We start from the raw sequence: 22,311 nt of genomic DNA, 5'->3' as shown, positions 1-22,311 counted from the left end.
TGCCATTCTTGTGTCCTTTTTCCATAATGTATTGTTGAGATTGTGATTATATTTGTCACTTACAAGCAGTCAAGAAGCAGGTGCCTCATCAGACAATGCAAATGGCTAAGACTGACAGAACTGTATGTAATAGACATCTTAATTTAGCACCGTGCAGTTAGTAGTCTGGTGATGGTTATTTTATACCATATCTACCATGATTAAAAGCTCAATTTTGCATTCATTTTTTTTTAAAGACACTTGAGTACAAGTTCATACAATCCCAATACATTCTAGTGATTAACTGGGTTCAGCCATCTTTTCTTAAAAATATTGTGTATATATAATATTATAAACACGTGGGCCAAAACAAACATGCAAAGGAAGCCACACAACCATACTGGACCAGACGTAATGGTCATTCATCAATAAAAGCTGCTAACGAACGAACCTAAAGCCATTTTGACCCTTTGTTCTAAAAAAGAAGAATTGGCACACACACTGTACTGTAGGTGAACACAAAATATGTTGAACAGACATATAAAAGATTCAACTAAAACAAAGGAAAGATGAGGCCTTTTCCCCAAACCAGACATCTAGGTCTCTGTCTTCTTTTTGTTTTTCTTCAGGAAGGATGGGGTTCGAAACTTCTTCTTTTTCTTGGAGGGGGATTTGCTGGGGGACTCGTCGCTGCCTTGGTCTGCGGCATCATCAGGGCCACCTGGCTCCTCCCCCTCTGTCTGTGGAGTAAGGTCTGCCTGGGCTGGGCCGGAGTCTTCGGCTGGAAGTGGGGGAGCTTCGGAGGGGTCATCTGGGGTCAGGTCAGGGAGGGTCTGTCTCAGTGTGGCGGCGTCACTCTCGTCCTTAAAGGTCTGATCTAGCTGGGACTCTGGGGGGTTGGGGGAAGAGAGAGTGGATCTTAGACAAGGCACACGCTGTGCAGCCTTCGGGACCTACTACCAATCCAAGTTGAAGACTTACTCGTGAAATTTCCACACACAACCATTTATGAATAGCAAGCTACTTCACTATGGAAAAACAAGCAGCGCAGAGGTATTTGACCCTATACCAAAATAAATAATTTCTCAGAGTAATCTTAAAATTAGCTTATTTGCCATGTTGCCTGGGAAACAGACTACAAAAAGAAACAATTTTCTATGCCCTACTTTCCCCTTTAGAATAATTGGAGAAAGTTGTAAGAGGCCAGAATTACATTAGAAGACTAGACTCACAGTAGCTAATCTTGTCATTTAAAAGAAGGATCTTAACTGCATCAGTCTTGTGCATGAACAGAATGCAGCATATGCTCTCAAAGTTGTTTGGAATATATTAATATATTCAGTTCCTCATTCTATTTATATGCTAGACATTCAACACAACGCAGCGTGGTGTAGCTACATTTCTTGAATGTACTGTGCTTTATGTCAGAATATAAACAATTAAACATGGCAATCATTCATTCAGCTGTAGCTGTGCAACCAGCCACATTGCAGATAAATGGCTGCCATCACCCTTTAGCTCTGTTTAGAGATGGATGATCAAGTAGAATCTGATATTTAGTCTGACATCTATTATTTGAAACTGATGCTAAACTGGGAGCTCCTATTATATCAAGATGTGTAGCAAACAAGCTTTCCTGATCAATACTGTGAAATACAAATGTTATGCAGTGCTCAAAACTTCACACGCTGCAAAGCAAAGGCCTATGCACTAGGAAATGGCTACACTCCAGCAAGAAAAGGAAACCATGTACCTGAAGGATGCCTTGTCTGGAACAGAAACATAACAACATCGACCACTTACATTACCTGGGTCATGACAGTTCTTTTCAAATTCAAATTAGACACCTTTACTCAGCATACTACAAGTGTTTTCTTTAAGATCACAACAATGTAACTCAAGAGGAAAAGGTCAGGAGGTAAAATCTAAAAGTTTATAGGAAAAATGTTGCTGGGTCCATCTTCAAGCACTCTAGTCAGTTTAACAAGCAGGCTTTTGCTTTCACTGGCTGCTAGCTAATGATGCTAATGCTCATGTTTATGGAACTTCAGTTACCTGTTCATACAAGTCCATGTGTTGAGGACAACTACAAACAACAAAATACAAACTGACTGATTTAGAGGGCTTCTAGAGTGACACCAGTCAACATCAGGAAATATAGAAACATAGAGGGTCAAGGACCAGAGTGAGGGAGAGAGAGAGAAAGAAAGAAAGAAAGAGCAGGAGAAAGTGTAAAAAGGAGAGAATCAATCCCAGCGGATGAGTAAGACCACAGAGAGGTATGTGAATGAAGCCATGCAAAGAGAGGTTACAACCAGAGCACAAGCATGGGGGGACTGGGGAACCATACTTACTAGGGCAACAGGTATTCTTTTGCATTTCCTTCTCCTGATTGTAACGCAGCCACAAAGAAGAAAGAGCACAAGTGGAAAACCATGTCTATGCAAGTCAAAACCACAGCCACCGTGTTAAAACAAAAAGAGTTAAATGAAATACAAAAACACAGACCACCAGGGAAAAAAAGAATGGACAGAAGCCATTCTTACAAGACCCCAGAAAGATGAGTATGAAAAGATGGATGTGGAAGGTTTACAGACAAGTGGCACATCCTTGAACAGCAGTGGATTAGATTATACCTGTCAAATACAGCAAGCTGATTTGAATAATATCTTTGAGTGGTCCTTTAACGGGCTTCGTTAAAACATTAATTTCATTTCGTTAATCTAATTGGAAATTGCACTTGTTTAAAATGTGTAGAAGCCCAGTGACAGTCAGAGGACCACTGAGTCAGTCAGCTGTCAGCCTTAGAGGGCATGTGAAAACAGCTCAGGGGAATTCTTATAGAATCCATATCTCTTCTTTATTTCTAAATCCCCTCTCACAAATAGCTAGCTATCCATATTACAAAAGATACTACCGGTACTATTTCACAAAATGACTAATTTGTCAATCTGTTGTAATTGTTATTTCAGGATCCATGGGAAACAGTAACAGGTATATGTGTAATCCAAAGGTAATAAAGACCAAGAGGAGAAATAAAACAAATCAAAAAGAAAAAGGAAGGTAGATATAAACATCTGGAGTTCAAGAAAAGTATGAATTATTGTATTCTTAGTTTCTAAGTTTAACTGATTGACTCATTTCTTATTCAACATAACTTTATCTTATTTCAGTTAATATCAAGGTCTGTGGCACACTATGTAATGTATGTAAAATGAATTCTTTAACCTGGTTCCATAGTTAACTTCCATAGTTAACTTCCATAGCCTTTCATCAGTGCCTGAGGCTGACGATTTTTAAATGCAGTACTGTAGTTAGCCTGAGCAGTGCTACAGAGATGCTATTAGGCCAATCAAGATGACTAAAATGGCTTAGTCATGCCTCGTTTCAAACAGTTAAATCGATTTACTTGGAGAGAAAGAGAATTCACATTAGCATTTTATTCAATGCAAAGAAAGACAAACACTGTTTCTCTGCATTGAATAAAACAGTTAACAACAGGCCTGAAGGTGAACCGGAAGTTCTGTATCTAGTCAATAATTTGTATGAGGTGAAGACCCTGTTGAAATTACTCTAAGGACCACTGCTCTTCATAGTTTAGTTAATCCCTTGCTTTTAACATACCTTTATAATGATTGAAACTGATATATTATCAACTCATTATTGTCTAAAAGTATTCATTATTTCTGGTATGCAGCAAACCTCTTGGTCTGTTATTACCAATATGAAACAGTAATATACACCTATGGTTAAGAACATACATGTAAAAGACAAAGACGAGTTTGAAAGCATTCCTTGCATCCCTGAGACACACAATAAACACAACTCGGGAGAAGCCATGCTTGGAAGTGAGCCGCCTGTCTGGGGAAACCCACCTTCTTCTGGCTGGACTGGGGTACTGGGGGGGGTGCAGGTGGGGCTCTGCTCTTTCACCTCTCCCTCCTCGGGCTCCAGTGGCACGTCTGAGGACCGACAGAAAAGTTTTTAAGTATACATCATCTACTGGTTGGATTTGTAGTGCTTAGCAACATTTCAGTCAATGTAGGTACCTTATGGTTTACAGGCTTACATTGTTTTGTTATTCCAGAGAAATCAGCAATCATTTGTGTTGTAAGTCATTTCTTCAATTCAGTCAACAAATCACTTCAAAATGTTGATTAAATGTCACCACTTAAAAAATTGTGCATTACTAAGATATTGAAACCATCAAGAACAATTTGGCATTGCCTCATTTTCATGCCAGGGACATTTCATCATCAGTTGCTACGGCCATAAATCGCTCTAGAATCAAAAACACTGACATGAGCACACCAACCAGAAAGGAATGCAGGGAATGATTAGAGCGGGATGAGCAGAAGAGTCAAAGGAATCCACCCACAGGAGAACCCAGCGGAGTAGACCCTCACACCTCCACCTCACAGAACACCACCATCTCCAGCATGGGCCCAGGGCCCATTACGCCACAAGTTGCTTTTATTAGTACAAATGCCACAAAAACAACGAAACCCGAGCACACGACAAATCCAGGTTAGAAGAGGAGTCCCTTTGCCCACTTTGCCTCAAATGCCAAAAGACTGCATCATTGTCAGAGTCCTCCGTGTAGACCACAATAAAGAGTGAGATCAGAGAGCCCATGGATGATAATAATTCATAGCTAATCATCGCAAAGCATAATTATTTTAAAGAGGCGGGAAAGGGAGTGGGGAAAGAGATGATCCAGGTTGGGTTGGGTTTGGGTTGGGGTTTGGGGGAGAGGAGGGCACTGGATTACTGGGGAGGACAGACAGAGGAGGAAGGGGGAGGGAGGGGAGAAGAGCAGACTCAGGGCCCACAGACAGTGGCTCCAGTGGGGGCAGGACGGAGATGAGGCAGGCAGGCAGACGGAGCTCCCCAGTACCTGGAGACTCACTCTCAACCTCCACCTGTGTCTTGGTGCACAGCGCTCGCAGCACAGCATAGTGAAAGTCCTTGTGGGGGGAGTGTGGGGACGCTGCTGTGGCCCCTGGGGAGGGGCCGGTCCTCTCAGTGGAGTCTGAGCTCCGGTCCCTGTCTCGGCTGGGAGCGAAGGAGCAGGGCGGGGCAGCTAAGATGGCGGACTCCTGGCACTCTTCATCTGCCCCTGCCTCACTGAGGGACAAGCTCAAGCTGTCCCCAGCAGGGGGAGGTAAGGGACTCCTCTCTCCAGGGAGCCTGGGCTGGGAAGGACTCCCACTCTCAACCTGTACTGGATGCAACACAACAGGTTCTCCCAAAGCTCTGTGATGAGATTACAAGTGCAAGGTGCTGGTGTGGCAGGACCAAAACATTAGGAGAGGAAGGGAAACAGCTCACGGCAACACATCAAAAGAAAGCACCATTAAATTGGTCTATTTACTTATTTTTAATATCTTTTCCTATGGTCCTGGAAAAAGAATCACTTAAATCGTCCATTTTAGCTCTTGTGCTATTGCTGGTGTTTTCATCAGGGGGAGAAAAAAAAAAACACGAACTTTCTTCATTACACAGCCCTACCTTCTGCTTTCTGCTTGAGCTCCACCTCCTTGCGGTATTCATCCAACTCCTGGTCTGTCTGCTTGGTGAATGGGTTGGGTCCAGTCTTGCTGACGATAACTCGTGGCTGGTACTCCTTCTCAATAATGGCTTTGGAAGCAGTCACCAGTTCCCCCTACACAGACAAGCAGAGGCAGAAAGGAAGCAAAGTCTCAAGACAGAGAACAAAAGTGTAGAACAGAGCGTGACACAGTGTCACTTTCAAGTGAACATGGAAAGCCACTGTCCACATTCACCTCACAAATACAGACTTAAAGCCAGAGGACAACAATTAGCCTTCTTCTTTCTGGTAGAGCAAAATCTTTAATAGCATTTCTTCTGTGTATGCTCAATTTAACATTATCATTATATCATTATCATAACATTATTCAATTTATCACTAAACTAAATCTGGACATTTCAAATATGAACATATGGAATAAATTGGAGACTCTTTGTGAAATCTTCACCATTAGAAAAGAAATTCACAAAAAATCTTTAAGATACAAAGCTCATGCTCTTGAGGATCAGTGCTGTCCAGTCCACATATGACTATGGCCAGAATAACAGATGGAGATGTTTTATAACCAATAAGAATGTAATCCGTACAAAATCCTCCATGCAACAATGATGTTTGTGTGAGGACCAACTAGGTCAGTTGATGTATTTATGAAGTTACGGACCGAGATATTCTGACTTCTGATTCTAAGATAAAATCCTTGTGAATTTAAGTCCTGCAAAAAGCAATTACAGTCACTAAACAGTGCTTCCCTCAGTCAACAGAGTCAGCATTCATATCAGGAGTCACCATGATGGATATAATGGATGATATTTAACTCTAGATGCAACCATTTGAAAGTTAGCATAGAGTACCAAAACAACATACAAGCAATCAATCAATCAATCAATAATCAATAAGTATATGCATCGATAATGAGTGTGTAGCTTGTTGAGTGGTCACCCTGCATAGAAAAAAAATCAGAGAAGACAAGACAAAAGTAGCGAAGAAGGAGGCAAACACAGTGTGGGTTAGCAGCTAGTTATGTCTGTTTCTGTACCTTTCTAATAGACCTAGCAGGGCTATAGACCTGCTCAGGCAGATCAAGGCCATCGATTGAGTCCGTACAGTCAGACAGAGGGGCGTCCTGCAACAGTAAACCGGGTGAGGAGTACAGAACCCAATCACCCGGCATCTCAGCACACAAGCACTCCGGACGTAGTCTCCCTCCCCTCTCCACACACACACTGTGATATTCCCACCGGACGTACTCTCCCTCTCCTTTCCACACACACACTGTGATATTCCCACCGGACGTACTCTCCCTCCCCTCTCCACACACACACTGTGATGTTCACCCCAGACATACTCTCCCTCTCCTCTCCACACACACTGTGATATTCCCACCGGACGTACTCTCCCTCCCCTTTCCACACACACACACACACACACACACACACACACACACACACACACACACACACACACACACACACACACACACACACACACACACACACACACACACACACACACACACACACACACACACACACACACACACACACACACACACACACACACACACACACACACACACACACACACACACAGTGATATTCACCCCCAGACCATCCAATAGTCACTGGTGCTCAAACATGCACGCATGCAATCATACTAGCTCACACTCACACACCATCCAAGCAGAGGATTTTGTACACATTACAGACCCTAAATAACCAACAATTGAACACACAAGCATGCCACCACGCACACACACACACAAACACACACTCACACAGTCAAAGGGGCATGCTGCAGATAAGCGAATGGAACGAACTTGAGCATCACAGGCAAGGAAATGATTAGTTCTGCATCATGCACTACAGCTTGACACAGCATATTGTCTTGTATTTTATACACCTTTTGAATCTTTGTTATTTTTCCAATGAGTAACATTTTGAGGACTGTTTTTTGAGGACTGAGGATAGATTTAATATTATTATTATTATTATTATTATTTGTATTATTATTATTGCTACCATAATTACCAACTCATGAACCGCTTATCCACAATAGAGCCATTTTAAAAGAAGCATACATATGGACTGCATTTATGGTGCTTTTCTACTCATAGTGCACTCAAAGCGCTTTACAGATAAATGCCTCAGACATCTACCCATTCACACACCGATGGCTGAGGCTACTATTCTACTACTACTAAGTTGCCAACCGGCACATCGGGAGTGGTTTGGGGTTCAGTGTCTTGCTTAAGGACACTCCGACACTTGGTGAGGAGGAGTCAGGATCAAACTAGCAACCCTCTGATTGCTCCACCCCTCTACCTCCAGAACCACTATCGCCCCTACATACGCATACATTCAACCAATATATAATTCATAATTTATGACAATATATAGCTAAATAACCTCTTTTACCACAATGTGTGTGAATGTGAATAATGTGTATAATCCCTGAATATTGAGCTAAGGTCTAGACCAACATGCTAACAGACTATCTATAATAATAGAATAATTTTGAGGTAATTTTATCTTACTAACATTTGTCCATGGGCAAGACAAATCAGGCTACTAAACAGTATAGCAGTAGTGGACGAACCAAAAGGTATGTTGCACAAGTAGGGCAAGTGAACCCTTTTCAGTAAATGTGCTACATGATTGAACACTGGTCCAACCACTGCCCTACAAAACTACTCTCACTGGGCTGAACTCAAACATGGAGGCCACACACAAGACAGAGAACAGAGGAGCGGAAACAGCTCCCTGAGAGCCATGCAAACTCATCTTACACGGAGACATGGAGGTGATCTGTGCTAACGTAAGACGCTTGAGTTGCCCTCAAGCCGATTAAAGTCAAACGAAAACTCAAAGGGTAAAAATCACAGCAAACAAAACCAAACGAAAGCTGACTCAGCGGCCATGAGCACAACCCCTCAGTCTGAAGGGAGCTGTGGGTCACCTCCGCCTGTACTTACCTGCCAGAGAGTCACCCTCTGTGATCAGAAAATAACGTCACAGTTAAACATCACCCACTGGCTGGAGGCATAGGCAGTAAGGGAGAGAGGCACAACACAGGGAGAATGGGATACGGATGACTGCACACTAACCTGGGTAAAGGAGCGGTCCATTACAGATCCAGTCAGCACCTGCGACTGCGGTCCGGCTGTCTTTATGTCCTGTAGATTCTGATCCCGGATCTGCACAGACCACATGACAAGATCAATTTAGTAATGCACTGAGCTGACAAACACAGTTTCCATCAACGAGCCTCAAACTACAATCAAGTTAGAATCTTCTTACAGATAAACTAGGCTCTAAAGATTTTTGAGTTGGAGATACTATACAAATTGCTTTAATCAGATTTGTTTAAATCCATTTGCAGTCCAAACCCACAGTATTACCCGAGCCAAGTAGCAACGGGGACATATCTACTTCATTGTGAATAGCCGAGTGGCTGCGTCTCGTGGATTCCATACCTTGTTACGCATCTCCTGGACTTCTTTGGGATTTGTGTTCATCGGGACAAACTGATTGGCCACTGCAGCCTGCCGAAGCCCTTCCTCCTTGGTCCACTGTAAGGTTCAAATTAAACATTAAAATTAACTGATAAACACCCCAGTCTTACAAAAGAACAAAAAAAACACGCAGAGAAATAAAGATCTAACAGCATGCTTCTCATAATAATAATAATAATAATAATAATAAAAATAACAGAACCAAAATATTTAAAACATCTAAAAACACATCATAGAGCAGTGAACCAATGATGATGCAGTTATTAAAACCCCTAAATCCAACGTGTTGGCAGTCTGTTGTTTAATCAGACACTCAAATAGTCTGGTACCAAGTGATACAGTTAGTCAGGAAATATCCCTGGAGTGGGACAGAGTACAACAGAACAGAGCTGTACCTTGCCTTCCTGTCTACTGTTTCAAATACGATCTAATGACATTTCAGTGTATAATCTCATTCCCATTCGGCATGGGCTAAACTTCTGGTGCTACACTATCCACATCATTATCATTCGTTCACCATCTCCTGATGGACTGACAGTACGTGAGAAATCAGTTGCAATCTCTACGGAGTTCTGTATGCTACAGGAGGGCAGTCCTAGTGTATTTAATAGACTGAAAATGACAAAGCAACTTAGTGAGGCGTTATCGCTTTCCCCTCCTCATCGTCATCATCATTGATACTCGTGCTGTAGACCATAAGGTAACAGAAAGACAAGAGGAGGAACTGAAGGCATCACAGGATGAGAAAGCGTGAGGGGAGGAGGAGGAGGAGGAGGAGGAGGAGGAGGAGGAGGAGGGGTGAGAGAGGTGGTGAGTGAGACAATGATGGCTGCCTTACGAAGCGGAGTGTTGAAGCTGAGTGGCGCGTGGCATTAAAGTGGACATCACCATACATCAGACATCAGACACACACACACACACACACACACACACACACACAGTGAAACAGATACACACACAGTGAAACAAACACACACACACACACACACACACACACAGTGAAACAGATACACACAGGCTCCCTTTGTTGACTGTCCTAGAGGCTGCTCAGCAGGCAGAGGACAGAACTAGGAGATTCATGTCAACTCAGCCTTCATGATCTGTCTAAAATGTACTGCTACCTAGAGCAAATGTACTCCTACTGAAACAATAAAAGTGAATGGGAGTCCTTCCGAACCATTCCATTATGACTGATGTTATCCAGGGGACAGATGTTATCCTTGGAATTCTCTCATTCCATGGAATACTCCTCTTAGTGAAACGACATAATGCTCAACAAACATTTTATTGTTCAAATGAGGGAATGAACCGCATGTGCGTCTAGCATCACCCGTCATGCATGTAAGCGCTATTTGAATATGCGGTCTGAATTATAAAGCTAGCAGAGGGTGGGGTAAGAGCTAAGCATGAGTATGGTGTATTATCTGTCACTTGGCATTTGGCATTTGAACTCAATGAATAGGTGTCTATGGAAGGGGCTTTGGATGGAATGAACAGGTAAACATGAAATACTCACTGCTCACGAGTCTCACAACACAACACTCGCACTCTCCCACTAGAGATAGTCATTTGAATAAAGTTTGAATAGAGTTAAGGGACAGATGTTTTGGTTTTCGCTGTTTCTTTCCCCTAAATTTCAACAAAACACTCATGCTCGAGAACACTCCAGTGATAAAAAAAATCTTCGTTCAACCAAAGAAAAAAATATATAACCACCAAAATAAGTCAACACAACTTGCCAATGAAATTGATAAAGAACACAAGAGAGGTAGGGAAACAGGAGGGTAGACTGGGGAACAACCCTATAGTCAGTAGAAAGCAGGCAGTGACTCCTAGAACTTCAGTTCATACCCTCTAGCAGAACCTCTGGAGACTTTCACGCCTACCTTTACTCTGTGGCTTTATAGTTAAAGCTTCAGAGCTCAGGGGCAGAAGGACCAGCTGCAAAGACAGCCAGCTACCTCCTGGAGTCAGTTAAGCTTTGGACTAAAAGCATGCTTTTCTTGCTTTTAAGGGCTTTGAGTCACGAAGCTAGATCATTTGGAACACCGAGTCCTTACACTTAAACTTAATTCCTTTACACTACCCAGGGCAGGAGACTGGAATTACTACAACTATGGAGGACTTTCTGGTCATTCCTAGATTCCAAAACATAATTGCATGCTGAAATTTGTGGGGTTTATGAGCATCTTTTTTCATCATGTGTAATAAATGCTCAATGCCCCCTTTGGATGAGTGCTTCCTGGGAATTCAGAGACACTGTTCCACAGCTCCTATCAGATGAGTTCCATACACATGATGGAAACACCTAGAACACTGGAGTCAGAACTCTCCACCAACCCTTTGAGGGAACCATCGAGTGTTAGAAACGTCAGTCACACGGAGTAAACACAAAACAAAACAACCCCGAAAACAAACACACACCATCAACTGAAAGAAGAGGGAATCTGTAAAAAGCAGCAGTGGTTAGCAACACCATCCAGCCATGTCCAAACAGGCACATGCGACAACCTGTCGGCCCTCCAGGATGCTACCCACAACGCATCTGAATATCCATGCAACACAGCATGCATTAGGCAGCTGGGGGGCACCATGAGGTCACTAACTGTGTCAGGGTTGTTAAGGCTCTAGAGGGTGGGATCAGACAGAACAAGCTGCCTGAAGGAGGTCAAAGGAAGCAGAGACACAGAGGGAAACAGATTAGATTGCAGATTTCATGTAATCATTGGATGAATCACCATAGGAATTTCATCTAAAAAACTCTGTGCCAAAGGCCTACATGTTAGAATATACACTGAAATCTGTAATCCACCTCAGCCTTATTCTTACACACTAGTGGGAGAAATGGGTATGCTTTGAGACCAGAGGCCCGCACATCTCTAGTGAAGGAGACACAGGGGAGAGGAGAAGAGGAGAAGAGGACAGTACATCAGATCAATATGGCCTCGTGGTGCCCGCCAGCTGTCTGAATAGTAGCAGTACATCTAACTATGAACAGTAAGGTAGGCACAGACCAAGCAGTTGGTAATACAGCTTGGCACGCAGACACCGGACGAGAGAGACTGCAGCAAGGGTTTGACGTGATCGTGTGAAATGTTCGTCCACACCTTAGTCTTCGCCTTTGGGCTTCCGCCATCCGGCCCATCTTCGCAGGCTTCGTCAGGCCGGCTGGAGCTCAGCCAGCGGGTTTTGTCCCGCTGCTGCCGCTGAAAGCTGTGCTTGAGGGGAGAGCGCGCCCCCGAGTCACTGTCCTCAGCGTACGAGTAGCCCGTGGCAGAGGGGGGGATCTCTACGTCACTGTACTTTTTGGTTTTGTCACGCAGTGACGGGCAGCGGTACGGGTAACCAGTTCGGTAGCCCTGTGGAGGTAAACAGGAGGGGATGAAGGAGAGGAGAGGAGAGAGAGACAGAGAGAGAGATGCACAGTGCGATGGACAGAGGGAAATAGGGAGACAAAGAGTTCATATGTGAGAACTGATGAAAGAGAACAAAAATAATCATACAAATTCTCTGTGCGAAATGAAAATCCGTCACCCTCAAAGTCCCAGCCCAGATAAATCCCCTGCTACTGAATGATTCCCAACCGCGCATCAGAACAGAGACATGCTCATCCTACCAGATTATCCAGCATCCGCATAAGTGCCTCAAACTCCTGCTCCCCGACCAGCCACTTGGGGTGTGTGCTGGCACTGTCAGAGGCTGGCTCCAGGTGCCGGGGTCGGGCCTTGTACTTCGCCGGATCCAACATCACGAGGTTATCAGGCCCTCCTGCGCTAGCCAGAGTACGCACCTATGACAAGAGACAAAAGCTGGGTGACACAACAACAAATGTACCGTGTTCCATGACACATACAGTCAGTTTCTCTCTCTTTCTCACACACACACACACACACACACACAGTCTACCAACATACCTGAATTTCACAAGCTGTTACCAGGTTGTGAATATAGTAAAAGGCTTCTTCGACAGTTTCTCCAACAGTTACCAGCCCATGGTTTCTAAGGATTAACACCTATGATAGAGAAACAGCACAGCACAGCTTTTACCGGTAGTCTTTCAAAAATATGAATACCCAAGTTCAACCAAGTAGAGAAAACCCAAAGTGGTTACTAGTCATGAAAGCGCCATTGTGTCTCCCCGTTACCAGACCTCATGCAAGCTTCTTTTCCTCACCCACAGACATCTTCCAAAGTTTTCCTACGCAGGATTATCTTTGCCCTGCCCTTTCTCTGTGGTCTGTGCTAAAGGTTTATACTCGATTATGGATTTCACCGTCGGTGGATATCAACTTGATGGCAGCAGAAAGGTGTGCGCTCTGACCAGTACCTTGCTTGTGGGACCCAAGTTCTTCTGAATGAGGACGTTCTCCTCCTCATCCACCAGGATCCCATGGTAGTCATGGTAGGTGACCTCCCCCAGGGCCAGTGCCTCGGGAGATATGGGCAACAGGCCACACTTCATGGCCGACACCTAGAGGACAGCAGACAGAAGGGGCTTGGACTTCTCTCAGGGACATGATTCTCCATACTACATGTTACATCTCACAAGCTGCCATATCTGACAGTGAACTCTACAGTGGGGGCAACCACTTCTAGTCAGATATTAACAATGGTCATGAACATTAAGTGTTTTAGTAAACAGTGGAGGAAAGGGGAGTGTGGAGTGCGATGCGTACAGCGGCTCCAGCGGGCGTGTGGATGTGCACAATGCACTTGATATCGGGTCGCGCAGCATAGATGGCAGAGTGGAGCATGAACCCAGCCTGGTTCACTCCAAGGTTGGTGCTTCCTCTGTCCACAATCTCCCCCTGTATGTTGATCTTGACCTGTGTAGGGGTTACAGAGACAACAGGATGACACAGCAGAAGGCATCGGATTTGTTCATATTGGCAAAATGTATATTTAGTCAGTTTTTGACACATGGCTGGCCTTACATTTGAAAACAAAGACTACCTATTTCTCTACTATTTCACTCCATAATTTGAATTTATGACTGAGTAGCCCAGGGACCGTCACATTATATTGGTGGATGCACACATACAAGTGAATTTTAGAGTCTAAAAATCAATACATTATGACAAGAACTCAGTATGGGCCATTTTTAATACTTTAACTGGAGTTTAAAATATGTCAAAAATGCTTCTATAAGCTTTAAGGCTATTTGAATATTTAGTTTGTTCAACTATTCAGTTGTGATTTAGGTGGACATTTCGAATATTAAGCTTGTGATCTAACAATTAAACAAGAGTAGTGGCTGAAAAATACAACTTTTTTGCTAAACATAAAAATAAACATAAGATAAAAATAAATGTTAACAACTTGTGGTAGTGATTCAAGGTGAAATATTTAACAGCTGTCTGCTAAAAGAAATAAATGAGGAAGATCGCTCTTACCAGACTGGAGGCTGACACCTCACTGTACAGAAGCCCAAATGGGACAATCAGAAACCGCTCCTGATCCGAATTCAGCCGGACCTGTGGGACAAGAGCCGAGCAGTGAGACAGAGAGAACACCACACCTAGACAGCACCGACATGGGGAGCCAAACACTAAAGTTAATCCTTCAGTTAAATGTTCTTCACTGCATCTTCTGCATTCAAGAAATGTATAACTGCAAAAGTCAAGTGTCTACTCTGCACATCCAGCTATACAAGCAACATATGACTGCTGACTCACTCAGGAGCTCAAAGATACCTAGTAGGATGTCTCACTGAATGCCCTTGGCAAAATTCTAAAATCTGCAACAGTAGAGGTGTCTCCAGGATACCATCGATACAGGTATGAGTAGGGTTTGACTGTCACAGGTTTACCCTACTCATGGGAGTAGGATGAGTAGGGATACAGGCATGACTGTCACAGGTACCACCCTACTCAAGGGAATAGGACAAGTACTGTCAGGTTTACCCTACTCAAGGGAGTAGGGCCAGTAGGGTTTGGCTAGTTAGTGTCAGCTGGGCTCTCTCCTCTGGTCAAATACTATAATTAAATTCCTTGTAAGGGTCTTTTTGTCTGCAGAATTTAGTAATTTTTCATGTGACAGGATATTTGTTGCCAGTTGTAGACCAGTCAAAAGACATGTATGTCTCAGGTATGAGACTGGTATTTTTTGTTCTGTTCTCCAAGGGCCTTATTTTGACAGTGAAAGCGGCTGGTGGAAACGGCAGCGCATGCGCACTCTAAAGGTGTGATCGCAAGAACGCAAGAAGATGCCAATATCACCATGGTTTCTGGACCGTTTCCACCAGCCATTTTGGCTGTCAAAATAGGCCCTAGTCATAAGTGATCAATGACTATTAGGGCAAATGTCTAATTCAAGTCTAACTCATTCCCTCCAGGGCCCTATTCACATCTTACCGTTATCAGTTCCACATCTCAATACATATGACCTTAATCAAACAACATGAGGTTTATTTTCAGAATTAGAAGAATTAGTAATCTTGTTGCATATTTGTCCAACGACGGAAGAATAACTGGTCTCAGATCTGTATGCTATCTCCATGCTTCATGTATAGATATGTATATGTATAGATATGTTTATGTATAGGTCATACGAGGCCGTTGGGCTGATTTCCTCATGGTACTCACAGTCAAGTGGTTATAGATGAGCTGAGACCATCCAAACAGGTCAGCCAGCCGGTAGAAAGCTGCCAGCTTACAGCGCAGGAGCTTCTCCCCTTTCTCATAGGCGATGGAGTCTGAGCCCCGCAGGTCATTCACTGGAGTCACCATCCCCAGACCTACACACACATACACAGGTCATTCACTGGAGTCACCATCCCCAGACCTACACACACATACACACACACACAGGTCATTCACTGGAGTCACCATCCCCAGACCTACACACACATCACACACATGAGTCACCATCTCCAGGCCTACACACAAAGGTCATACTCACGATTACTAAGCAATTACACAAACTTTAATCATATTATCAATGAAAACTATTTCCCAAACATTCGAAGACTACTGCTGTGGACCTGGTAAAAAAGATTATGAGAATAATGCATCGTTTCTCTGCAGCAGAAAGGGTGGGCAAGAGAATACATACAGTATGTTTCAACGTTCAACGTCGTAAACAGCATGTTCATGTACATTACATGGTCAAATTAAGTATTAATAATACCAAGATTGTAGGTTTGTTTCCCAAGAGGCACATATAATAATAATAATAATAATAATAATAATAATAATAATAATAATAATAATTGCATTCCCTGCCTGTACAGTAAATCTCATTAAATGTATGTGCAAAATAAACAAATATAAATTCTCCAAAATAAATATGAATTCTGCTCTTGACCAAAACCTGTGTGTTTCTCTCACTCTTCCTAACATCTAGCAATCATAGTTTAGTGCAGTTGTGTAGAACCTCTATGACAGGCTGATTTGTGTTAAGAAATCAGGTTGTGAGTGGTTTGATATTAAACAGATAATAGGACTCATTCTTTGTGTTATGTGACTGAGCTGGGGCTGTATCAGTCCCCTGCCCTGAGATGACGGCCTAATCCAGTCACATGTTATGAGCCGTTATGAGGTCACACTGAAGGACAGCGCCGAAGCATTTGCAGGATCAGTGTGGAAGTATTAATGCTGACCAGGCCTAATACTTACTAGTGGCACTCACACAGGGAACTAGGAGATTTTGTGGAGTTTTACTTTGACAGGGTCTTTGGAGACAACAATAGTTGGAGAAGCAATGGTCACTGAAATGGGGCAGAAGTACTAGGGTTGAACTTACTCATGTTGAGGGCAGCCATGCCGCCCTGTGGCGCAGCTGGATACATGGTGGGCACGCTGGTCGTCATGAAATCAGCGATCTGCTGCAGTGCCAGCAGACTGGTGGGTGTCTTCCCCTTCTTCAGCTGGTCCTGGATCATTGTCTCCAACTCATCACAAAAGGCCTGCAGAAATATAAGGAGTTCAAGGGGCAAGGCCAGTTACAGTAACAGTAACCAACCAGTTTCAGTTTGCATCCTTGTTGGTGAATCAGTGACTAAAGAGAATAGAGTATCAGGAGTGGGTGCATGTGTTTGTCCCAAGGTTCAATTGGCACAAACACTAAACCCTCCCAAATGCCCGAGGCCCACTGAGGACTAAGTCAGTTTGTCCAAAATAACAGAGAAATGGAAAACATTAATAAAATTGGGGATGTATTACTTAAATTGAGCAAAATGATCTGTCAACAGAACAGGAACATTTGACTTACCAAGATTTATAAAAAAAAAATAAAGAAAATCCAAATATATCTTAAAACTAGGCTGGCCAAACTAAAAACAAGCATATATTGCCTTGATTTAAGATACTTCATCTTACTAAAATGTCAATTGTTGCAGGGTATATAGGCCATGATTGTCCACACTTTTTTAGAATGGGCTGTTGTAGGCCTTAGCAGCTGCAGTTTTTTTGGCCACATTTAATCAGTACTGTGATGATTAAGATCAACTGGTATTGGACTTAACCCTGATGTTTTCCTTTAAAATGAAAATGCTTATCCCTGTGGGAATTGGTCTGTTTGGGGGTGGACTGGCCACTAGGGGAAGAAAAATGTCTAGAGACCTCTCGATTCAATATTACTACGATATTTTGTTGCCGATTAAATTCTTTTAAAGTATTTCTGTGAATAGTATAATTAGATTTAAAAATATATTTCAGACAATTGTTTTTTTTTTTAAATGTAAGCCTCTTTAGAAATGTGGACATGAGAAAAGTTGGATTCTTTCACCTCTCCTGGCCACCACTAATAATTCGCCATCTTGTGATTCTGCCAATGGCACACTCCACACTCCACATTACCATGGATACTGAGAATAGGGCTACACACTGGATGAAATCAAAGCTCTTCATTTCTCCCTCTTTCCTAATCACATGAACAGCATCAGCCTTATACCATGCAATCTGAGACTGGAGGGCTGGGGGCTTTAAGGACAGTTTGATAACGCTCCTGCAGGGGGCATGGCAAAGACTCTCATAGATAGAGCCTCTAATACCTCAAGCAATACTCTGCAAAGGCCATCATCCCTGATAGGGACCAGGTCTGGTCTCAAGACTGCTGTGTGGAGGGAGCAGATGTGTGGAAGGAGGGGTCTGAGCTGCAGCAGATTGGGTGTCTCCCAGCTGGGCCACCCTTGTGTTCCACCCACTGTGACATGGCCAATTCCTTTGACATGACCTAATTTATTTTCTTTAAGAACACTGTCTCTCAAATCCATGTTCCTAATGAGCTGAAATAATTGTAAGATGGTACAGCATGCAGGTAGCCATGTGAGAGAGATACATCAGTACAGCACCTCATCTGCCCTCTTTCTGTCAGATTATACCACAGACTGTTTCAGTGTATCATTGTACTGGGCTGATTGACTGCAATGCTGTGGTTCCATACACACATTAAGTGTGCTAAAGCAGAGAGCAGTGCATGCATGACACGGACCACAGTGTTTGCTGCCGGGGGCTTCTTATCCATAGTTTAAACAGTGTCTGCCACTAACAGGTCGAGCATGTCTCTGATCAATGGAGACACTGTGAAGGCTGGGGTTCTGGGAGGAAACTAATGAAGAGACGAGCTGCATACTCAGTAAATGAGCAGCACACACAATAAACAGACAAGCCCCATGATGGCATTTGATGACTGCAAAGAGCAGCTGAAAGAAATAGTCTCATAATGGCAGAAATCTGTGCAACACTGGTATCCTCTATGCAAGATTTAGTCCGCCATCAAAAATAGGGGTGAAGGTGGGCATACGAAGTATTGAAAATATATAAAAAGATTTGAATCTCAAAAAGTCAGTACACCTTTCATTACGGAGTTCTTACTGTGGGGGCTGTGTTATATACGTATATCTAGTAAGTCTAGATTTGTACTAAATCTAAACTTAGTTTTTAATTTGACATTAGAGCAAAATACCCTAGTGTCAAATCAACCTCAAATCTTTATTTTATTCACGTTTTCTTGTTGAAAGGCTTACATACACGATGGAGAAATCCCAAATATTACAGCCATCTGGGATTCTACTCTTATTACAGCCACTTTTAGAGAAGGGGGAGGGGGCACTTTGTGTACAAGCATCTGCCAGATTTGACACTTTTTTTGGAGATTTGTGCCAGATACAGCGACTAAAAAACGAAAGAAAAAAAAACATCTTGAGGTTTTATTTTCTAAAATTTCCACAGTGGAAAAATCTTAAATATAATGCTCAAATATATAACAAATGTAAAAAGCATCAAACTAATGCATGAAAGATGTATTTATGCAGATTAGTCACACTCTATGATGCCCCCCTGACCCTATATGTGAATAAGGTCATTTGCAATTTCTGTGGATATAGGTGTGGATTTTTTGGTTTAAGGCAGGGGTTCTCAAACTTTTGCAAGCTGGGCCCCCCCAAAGCTGGTTAGGGGTAGTTGGGGCCCCCCCAGCGCGCGGCCCGCCGCCACCACCCTCAACTACACCACCATATATAGATAGATAGATAGATAGATAGATAGATAGATAGATAGATAGATAGATAGATAGATAGATAGCATATTGTTATTGATAGGCCTGACATGTCAAGGTTAGGCTATTGTTAGGCCCATACAGAAAATTATTATTTTTATATTATATTCAACTATTTATTATTATTATTATTATTATTATTATTATTATTATTATTATTATTATCATCAGTAATAGTAGGCCTATTAGTAGGCTATTCATTATTATCACCATCATTATGTTATTATTATTATAATTAATGATTATCGACCAATTATTATTATTGTATTATTATCATAATAATAATTAGTGTTATTATTGCTATCATTTGGATACTGTTATTATTATGGGCCTCTTGTGATCTTTACAAAAAAAATCCTACAGGTCTGTCAATGTGAGACATGAGCCTGCTTTGCACTGCAAAGGTTCTCAAATCTTGGGGCAATGTTTGACAAACATATCCTCAGGTCATCCTCGATCTGTCCGCGGTTGCGGTATTTAGTTTTGAGCGCAGTCAGTCTTGAAAAGCCTGCCTGGCACAAATATGTCGACGCGAAAAGGAGGCGCATTTTTAAGGCTATGTCGCAAAGCTGATCATTGCTATCCAGAATGACGAAATAGGGGAGATGCTTAAGTCTACTGTCACTCTTCAGCTGCTCTTTCATGTCTATTGACAGCTCGTCTGCTGAGCAGAGAAATGGATCCCGAACTTAGGCGAATGAACGGTAGTCCTCTTTGAAATAGGACCCAAACTGATTTCTGATATTCGGGGTGATACAATGTCATTTGACATAAGTATTGCGCTGAGTTTAGCTCCTATTCTACACGTCTTGCGCGGCCGGCAAAATCCGTGTTTCGGCAATTGTATGGGGTTGGCCAAGCTTAGCAATTCTATGAGCAACTACATAAGATGCCTCCAGACACTGCTTGGAGATGGTGGTTCGTTGTTGCTGGAGGCCATCACGTTCATGTTTAAAGAAGTCCACAGGCTTCTCTTTCTGACTTTTACGAATCAGAAACGTGTCCATAGTTGTGTTTGTTTGCTGATACAGTGTGTGTGAAGTTAATAAGGTTCTAATTTCAACGTCGTGTTCTTGTATGTGTGGTTGTGAACGACATGGATAAGGATAAGGCTGTGCTAGGCAATGATTCCAAACAAAACTAACTGTACACAATGTAGACAGGGACAGCACAAAATAGTATTCAAGTGCTGGTGTTTTATTTGTTGCAACACGGTGGATGATACAAAAATGTAAAGGTAGGTGTTAAGGAGAAAAGGGCTAGCTGCAGTTGGAAAAAGGTAGCTAGCTAGGCTAGCTCTCGGGGCTACGAGCTTTTTCAAAAGACTGGAGCAAATTACTCCTTAGAATAGGCTACGAATAGACCTACTGCAAGCGCAGTAAGGTATTACTAAGGAAGGAGTGAGTCTTTAAAAAGACTGTTTATAAAGCAATGAATATCTGAATGATACAGGAAACAAGAGAAATTGAACAAACTGCAGAGTCGTCTCAGGGTGAGCGCTTACCAATGCCTGCGGTTTTTTTTTATACTCGGAAACTTAGGTGCAACTCGCGTTCAAATGATAAAACTCCGTTTTGATTGGTGGATCAGGAGCAAAACCGTATTTGATTTGTTTGGGTCAGTCCAGCCCCTTGCATTTCGCCACTGAGGGAGCTTTCACTAACCAGTGACAGGTCGGACTTAGTTTTTTTTTTTCTCCGTCTGAGACATCGCGCCCCCCCTGGAGAGTGTTCGCGCCCCCCCAGGGGGGCGCGCCCCCCACTTTGAGAACCACTGGTTTAAGGTAACAAGCTAGCAAGTTTCGATCAGTGCTTTGTTTTTTTTAGTGCAGTCTGACGTTACTTAAATTAGTTAGCTCGCTTGTTTTAGACAAAGTATGAGATTAGTTAATCAGTAATAAAGAAAATGTGTCAATTGAAGTATCGGTTGTTTGCCATTTCTGTGTGGTGATCATACCAAACTGCCCCTACTTATTTCACCATTTCTGTGTGGTGAACACACCACACCGCCCCTACTTATTTACTTTGGCACTTCAATGGCAAATCTGACAGACCTTTAAATGCTTCTCACGGCAAATTGATACATGCGATTAATTTAGATAAAATGCACAAACCATATAACTAATTAGATTCATTTTTTGACAGCCCTATCTATATCCATCAATTCTGTCTACGAGAGACAAGAGGACTGTGGGCTTGTTTGTACAGGTATGTGTGTGTGTGTGTGTGTGTGTGTGTGTGAGTATGTGTGTAACCTACCGGACTCTGCAGAATCATGGAAACCCTCTTCCTCTGCTCCATCATGTTGAAGTCCTGCCGTAGGTCAGGTGCCATGTTCCTCTCGCGCTGATACTCTGGGTTGCTCTCATCAACGCGGTCGAAGTAGCGCTCCTTGTGGGGAGGGTTGGTGGGCGGGGGGGCCGTCACCACCCCTGCACCTGAATCTCCATTCATCCTGATGTCGGATCCTACAAAGGACAGCAGAACAACAACAGAATTGTGACTGGCTGATCATCTAAATTCCTTTCTGAAGAAAGTGCCGTCTCACTAAATCATTTCATCCAGAGATATCCATTTTACTTTTTGTATTCAACAAACCACTGTGTCAGATGTTTGTGCTGAAAAAATGAAATACCAACACAACAGAAAGCTACAAACTTTGCTCACAGTGGGGACCCAATTTTCTAAGCTTATCTAACATCCTTCCATTCCTTGAATATTCCATCATGGAGTCAAGTTACACTATGCAACAATTTGACACTTTTTGAGATATG

At 42.8% G+C, this 22,311-nt stretch overlaps 1 protein-coding gene across 11 annotated transcripts; it reads right to left on the bottom strand.

The window, feature by feature from the left end:
- Positions 1–303: 303 nt before the first annotated feature.
- Positions 304–22,029, bottom strand: add1 (adducin 1 (alpha)). 11 transcript variants are annotated; one of them, XM_031578386.2, is made up of 20 exons: positions 21,797–22,029; positions 16,785–16,947; positions 15,626–15,777; positions 14,435–14,515; positions 13,718–13,867; positions 13,369–13,512; positions 12,956–13,054; positions 12,658–12,831; positions 12,056–12,400; positions 9,003–9,098; positions 8,634–8,723; positions 8,502–8,519; positions 6,567–6,653; positions 5,491–5,644; positions 4,877–5,203; positions 3,855–3,941; positions 2,334–2,367; positions 2,035–2,065; positions 1,733–1,748; positions 304–868 (listed from the first exon to the last, which is right to left on the bottom strand). In XM_031578386.2, exons 1-20 carry the CDS (start codon positions 21,989–21,991, stop codon positions 576–578), a joined length of 2,736 nt encoding a protein of 911 aa, XP_031434246.1. In that variant the 5' UTR covers positions 21,992–22,029; the 3' UTR covers positions 304–575. The 11 variants fall into 11 exon arrangements, with proteins under 11 accessions (XP_031434246.1, XP_031434248.1, XP_031434252.1 ...); XM_031578388.2 differs by having other exon boundaries at positions 12,149–12,400; XM_031578392.2 differs by lacking the exon at positions 4,877–5,203.
- Between the last annotated feature and the right edge of the window lie 282 nt (positions 22,030–22,311).

This window comes from Clupea harengus, chromosome 12 (genome assembly GCF_900700415.2).
Source record: "Clupea harengus chromosome 12, Ch_v2.0.2, whole genome shotgun sequence".
Lineage (NCBI taxonomy): Eukaryota > Metazoa > Chordata > Actinopteri > Clupeiformes > Clupeidae > Clupea > Clupea harengus.
The sequence above is the reverse complement of the archived record's forward strand: the minus strand, read 5'-3'. Positions and strand labels throughout refer to the sequence as shown.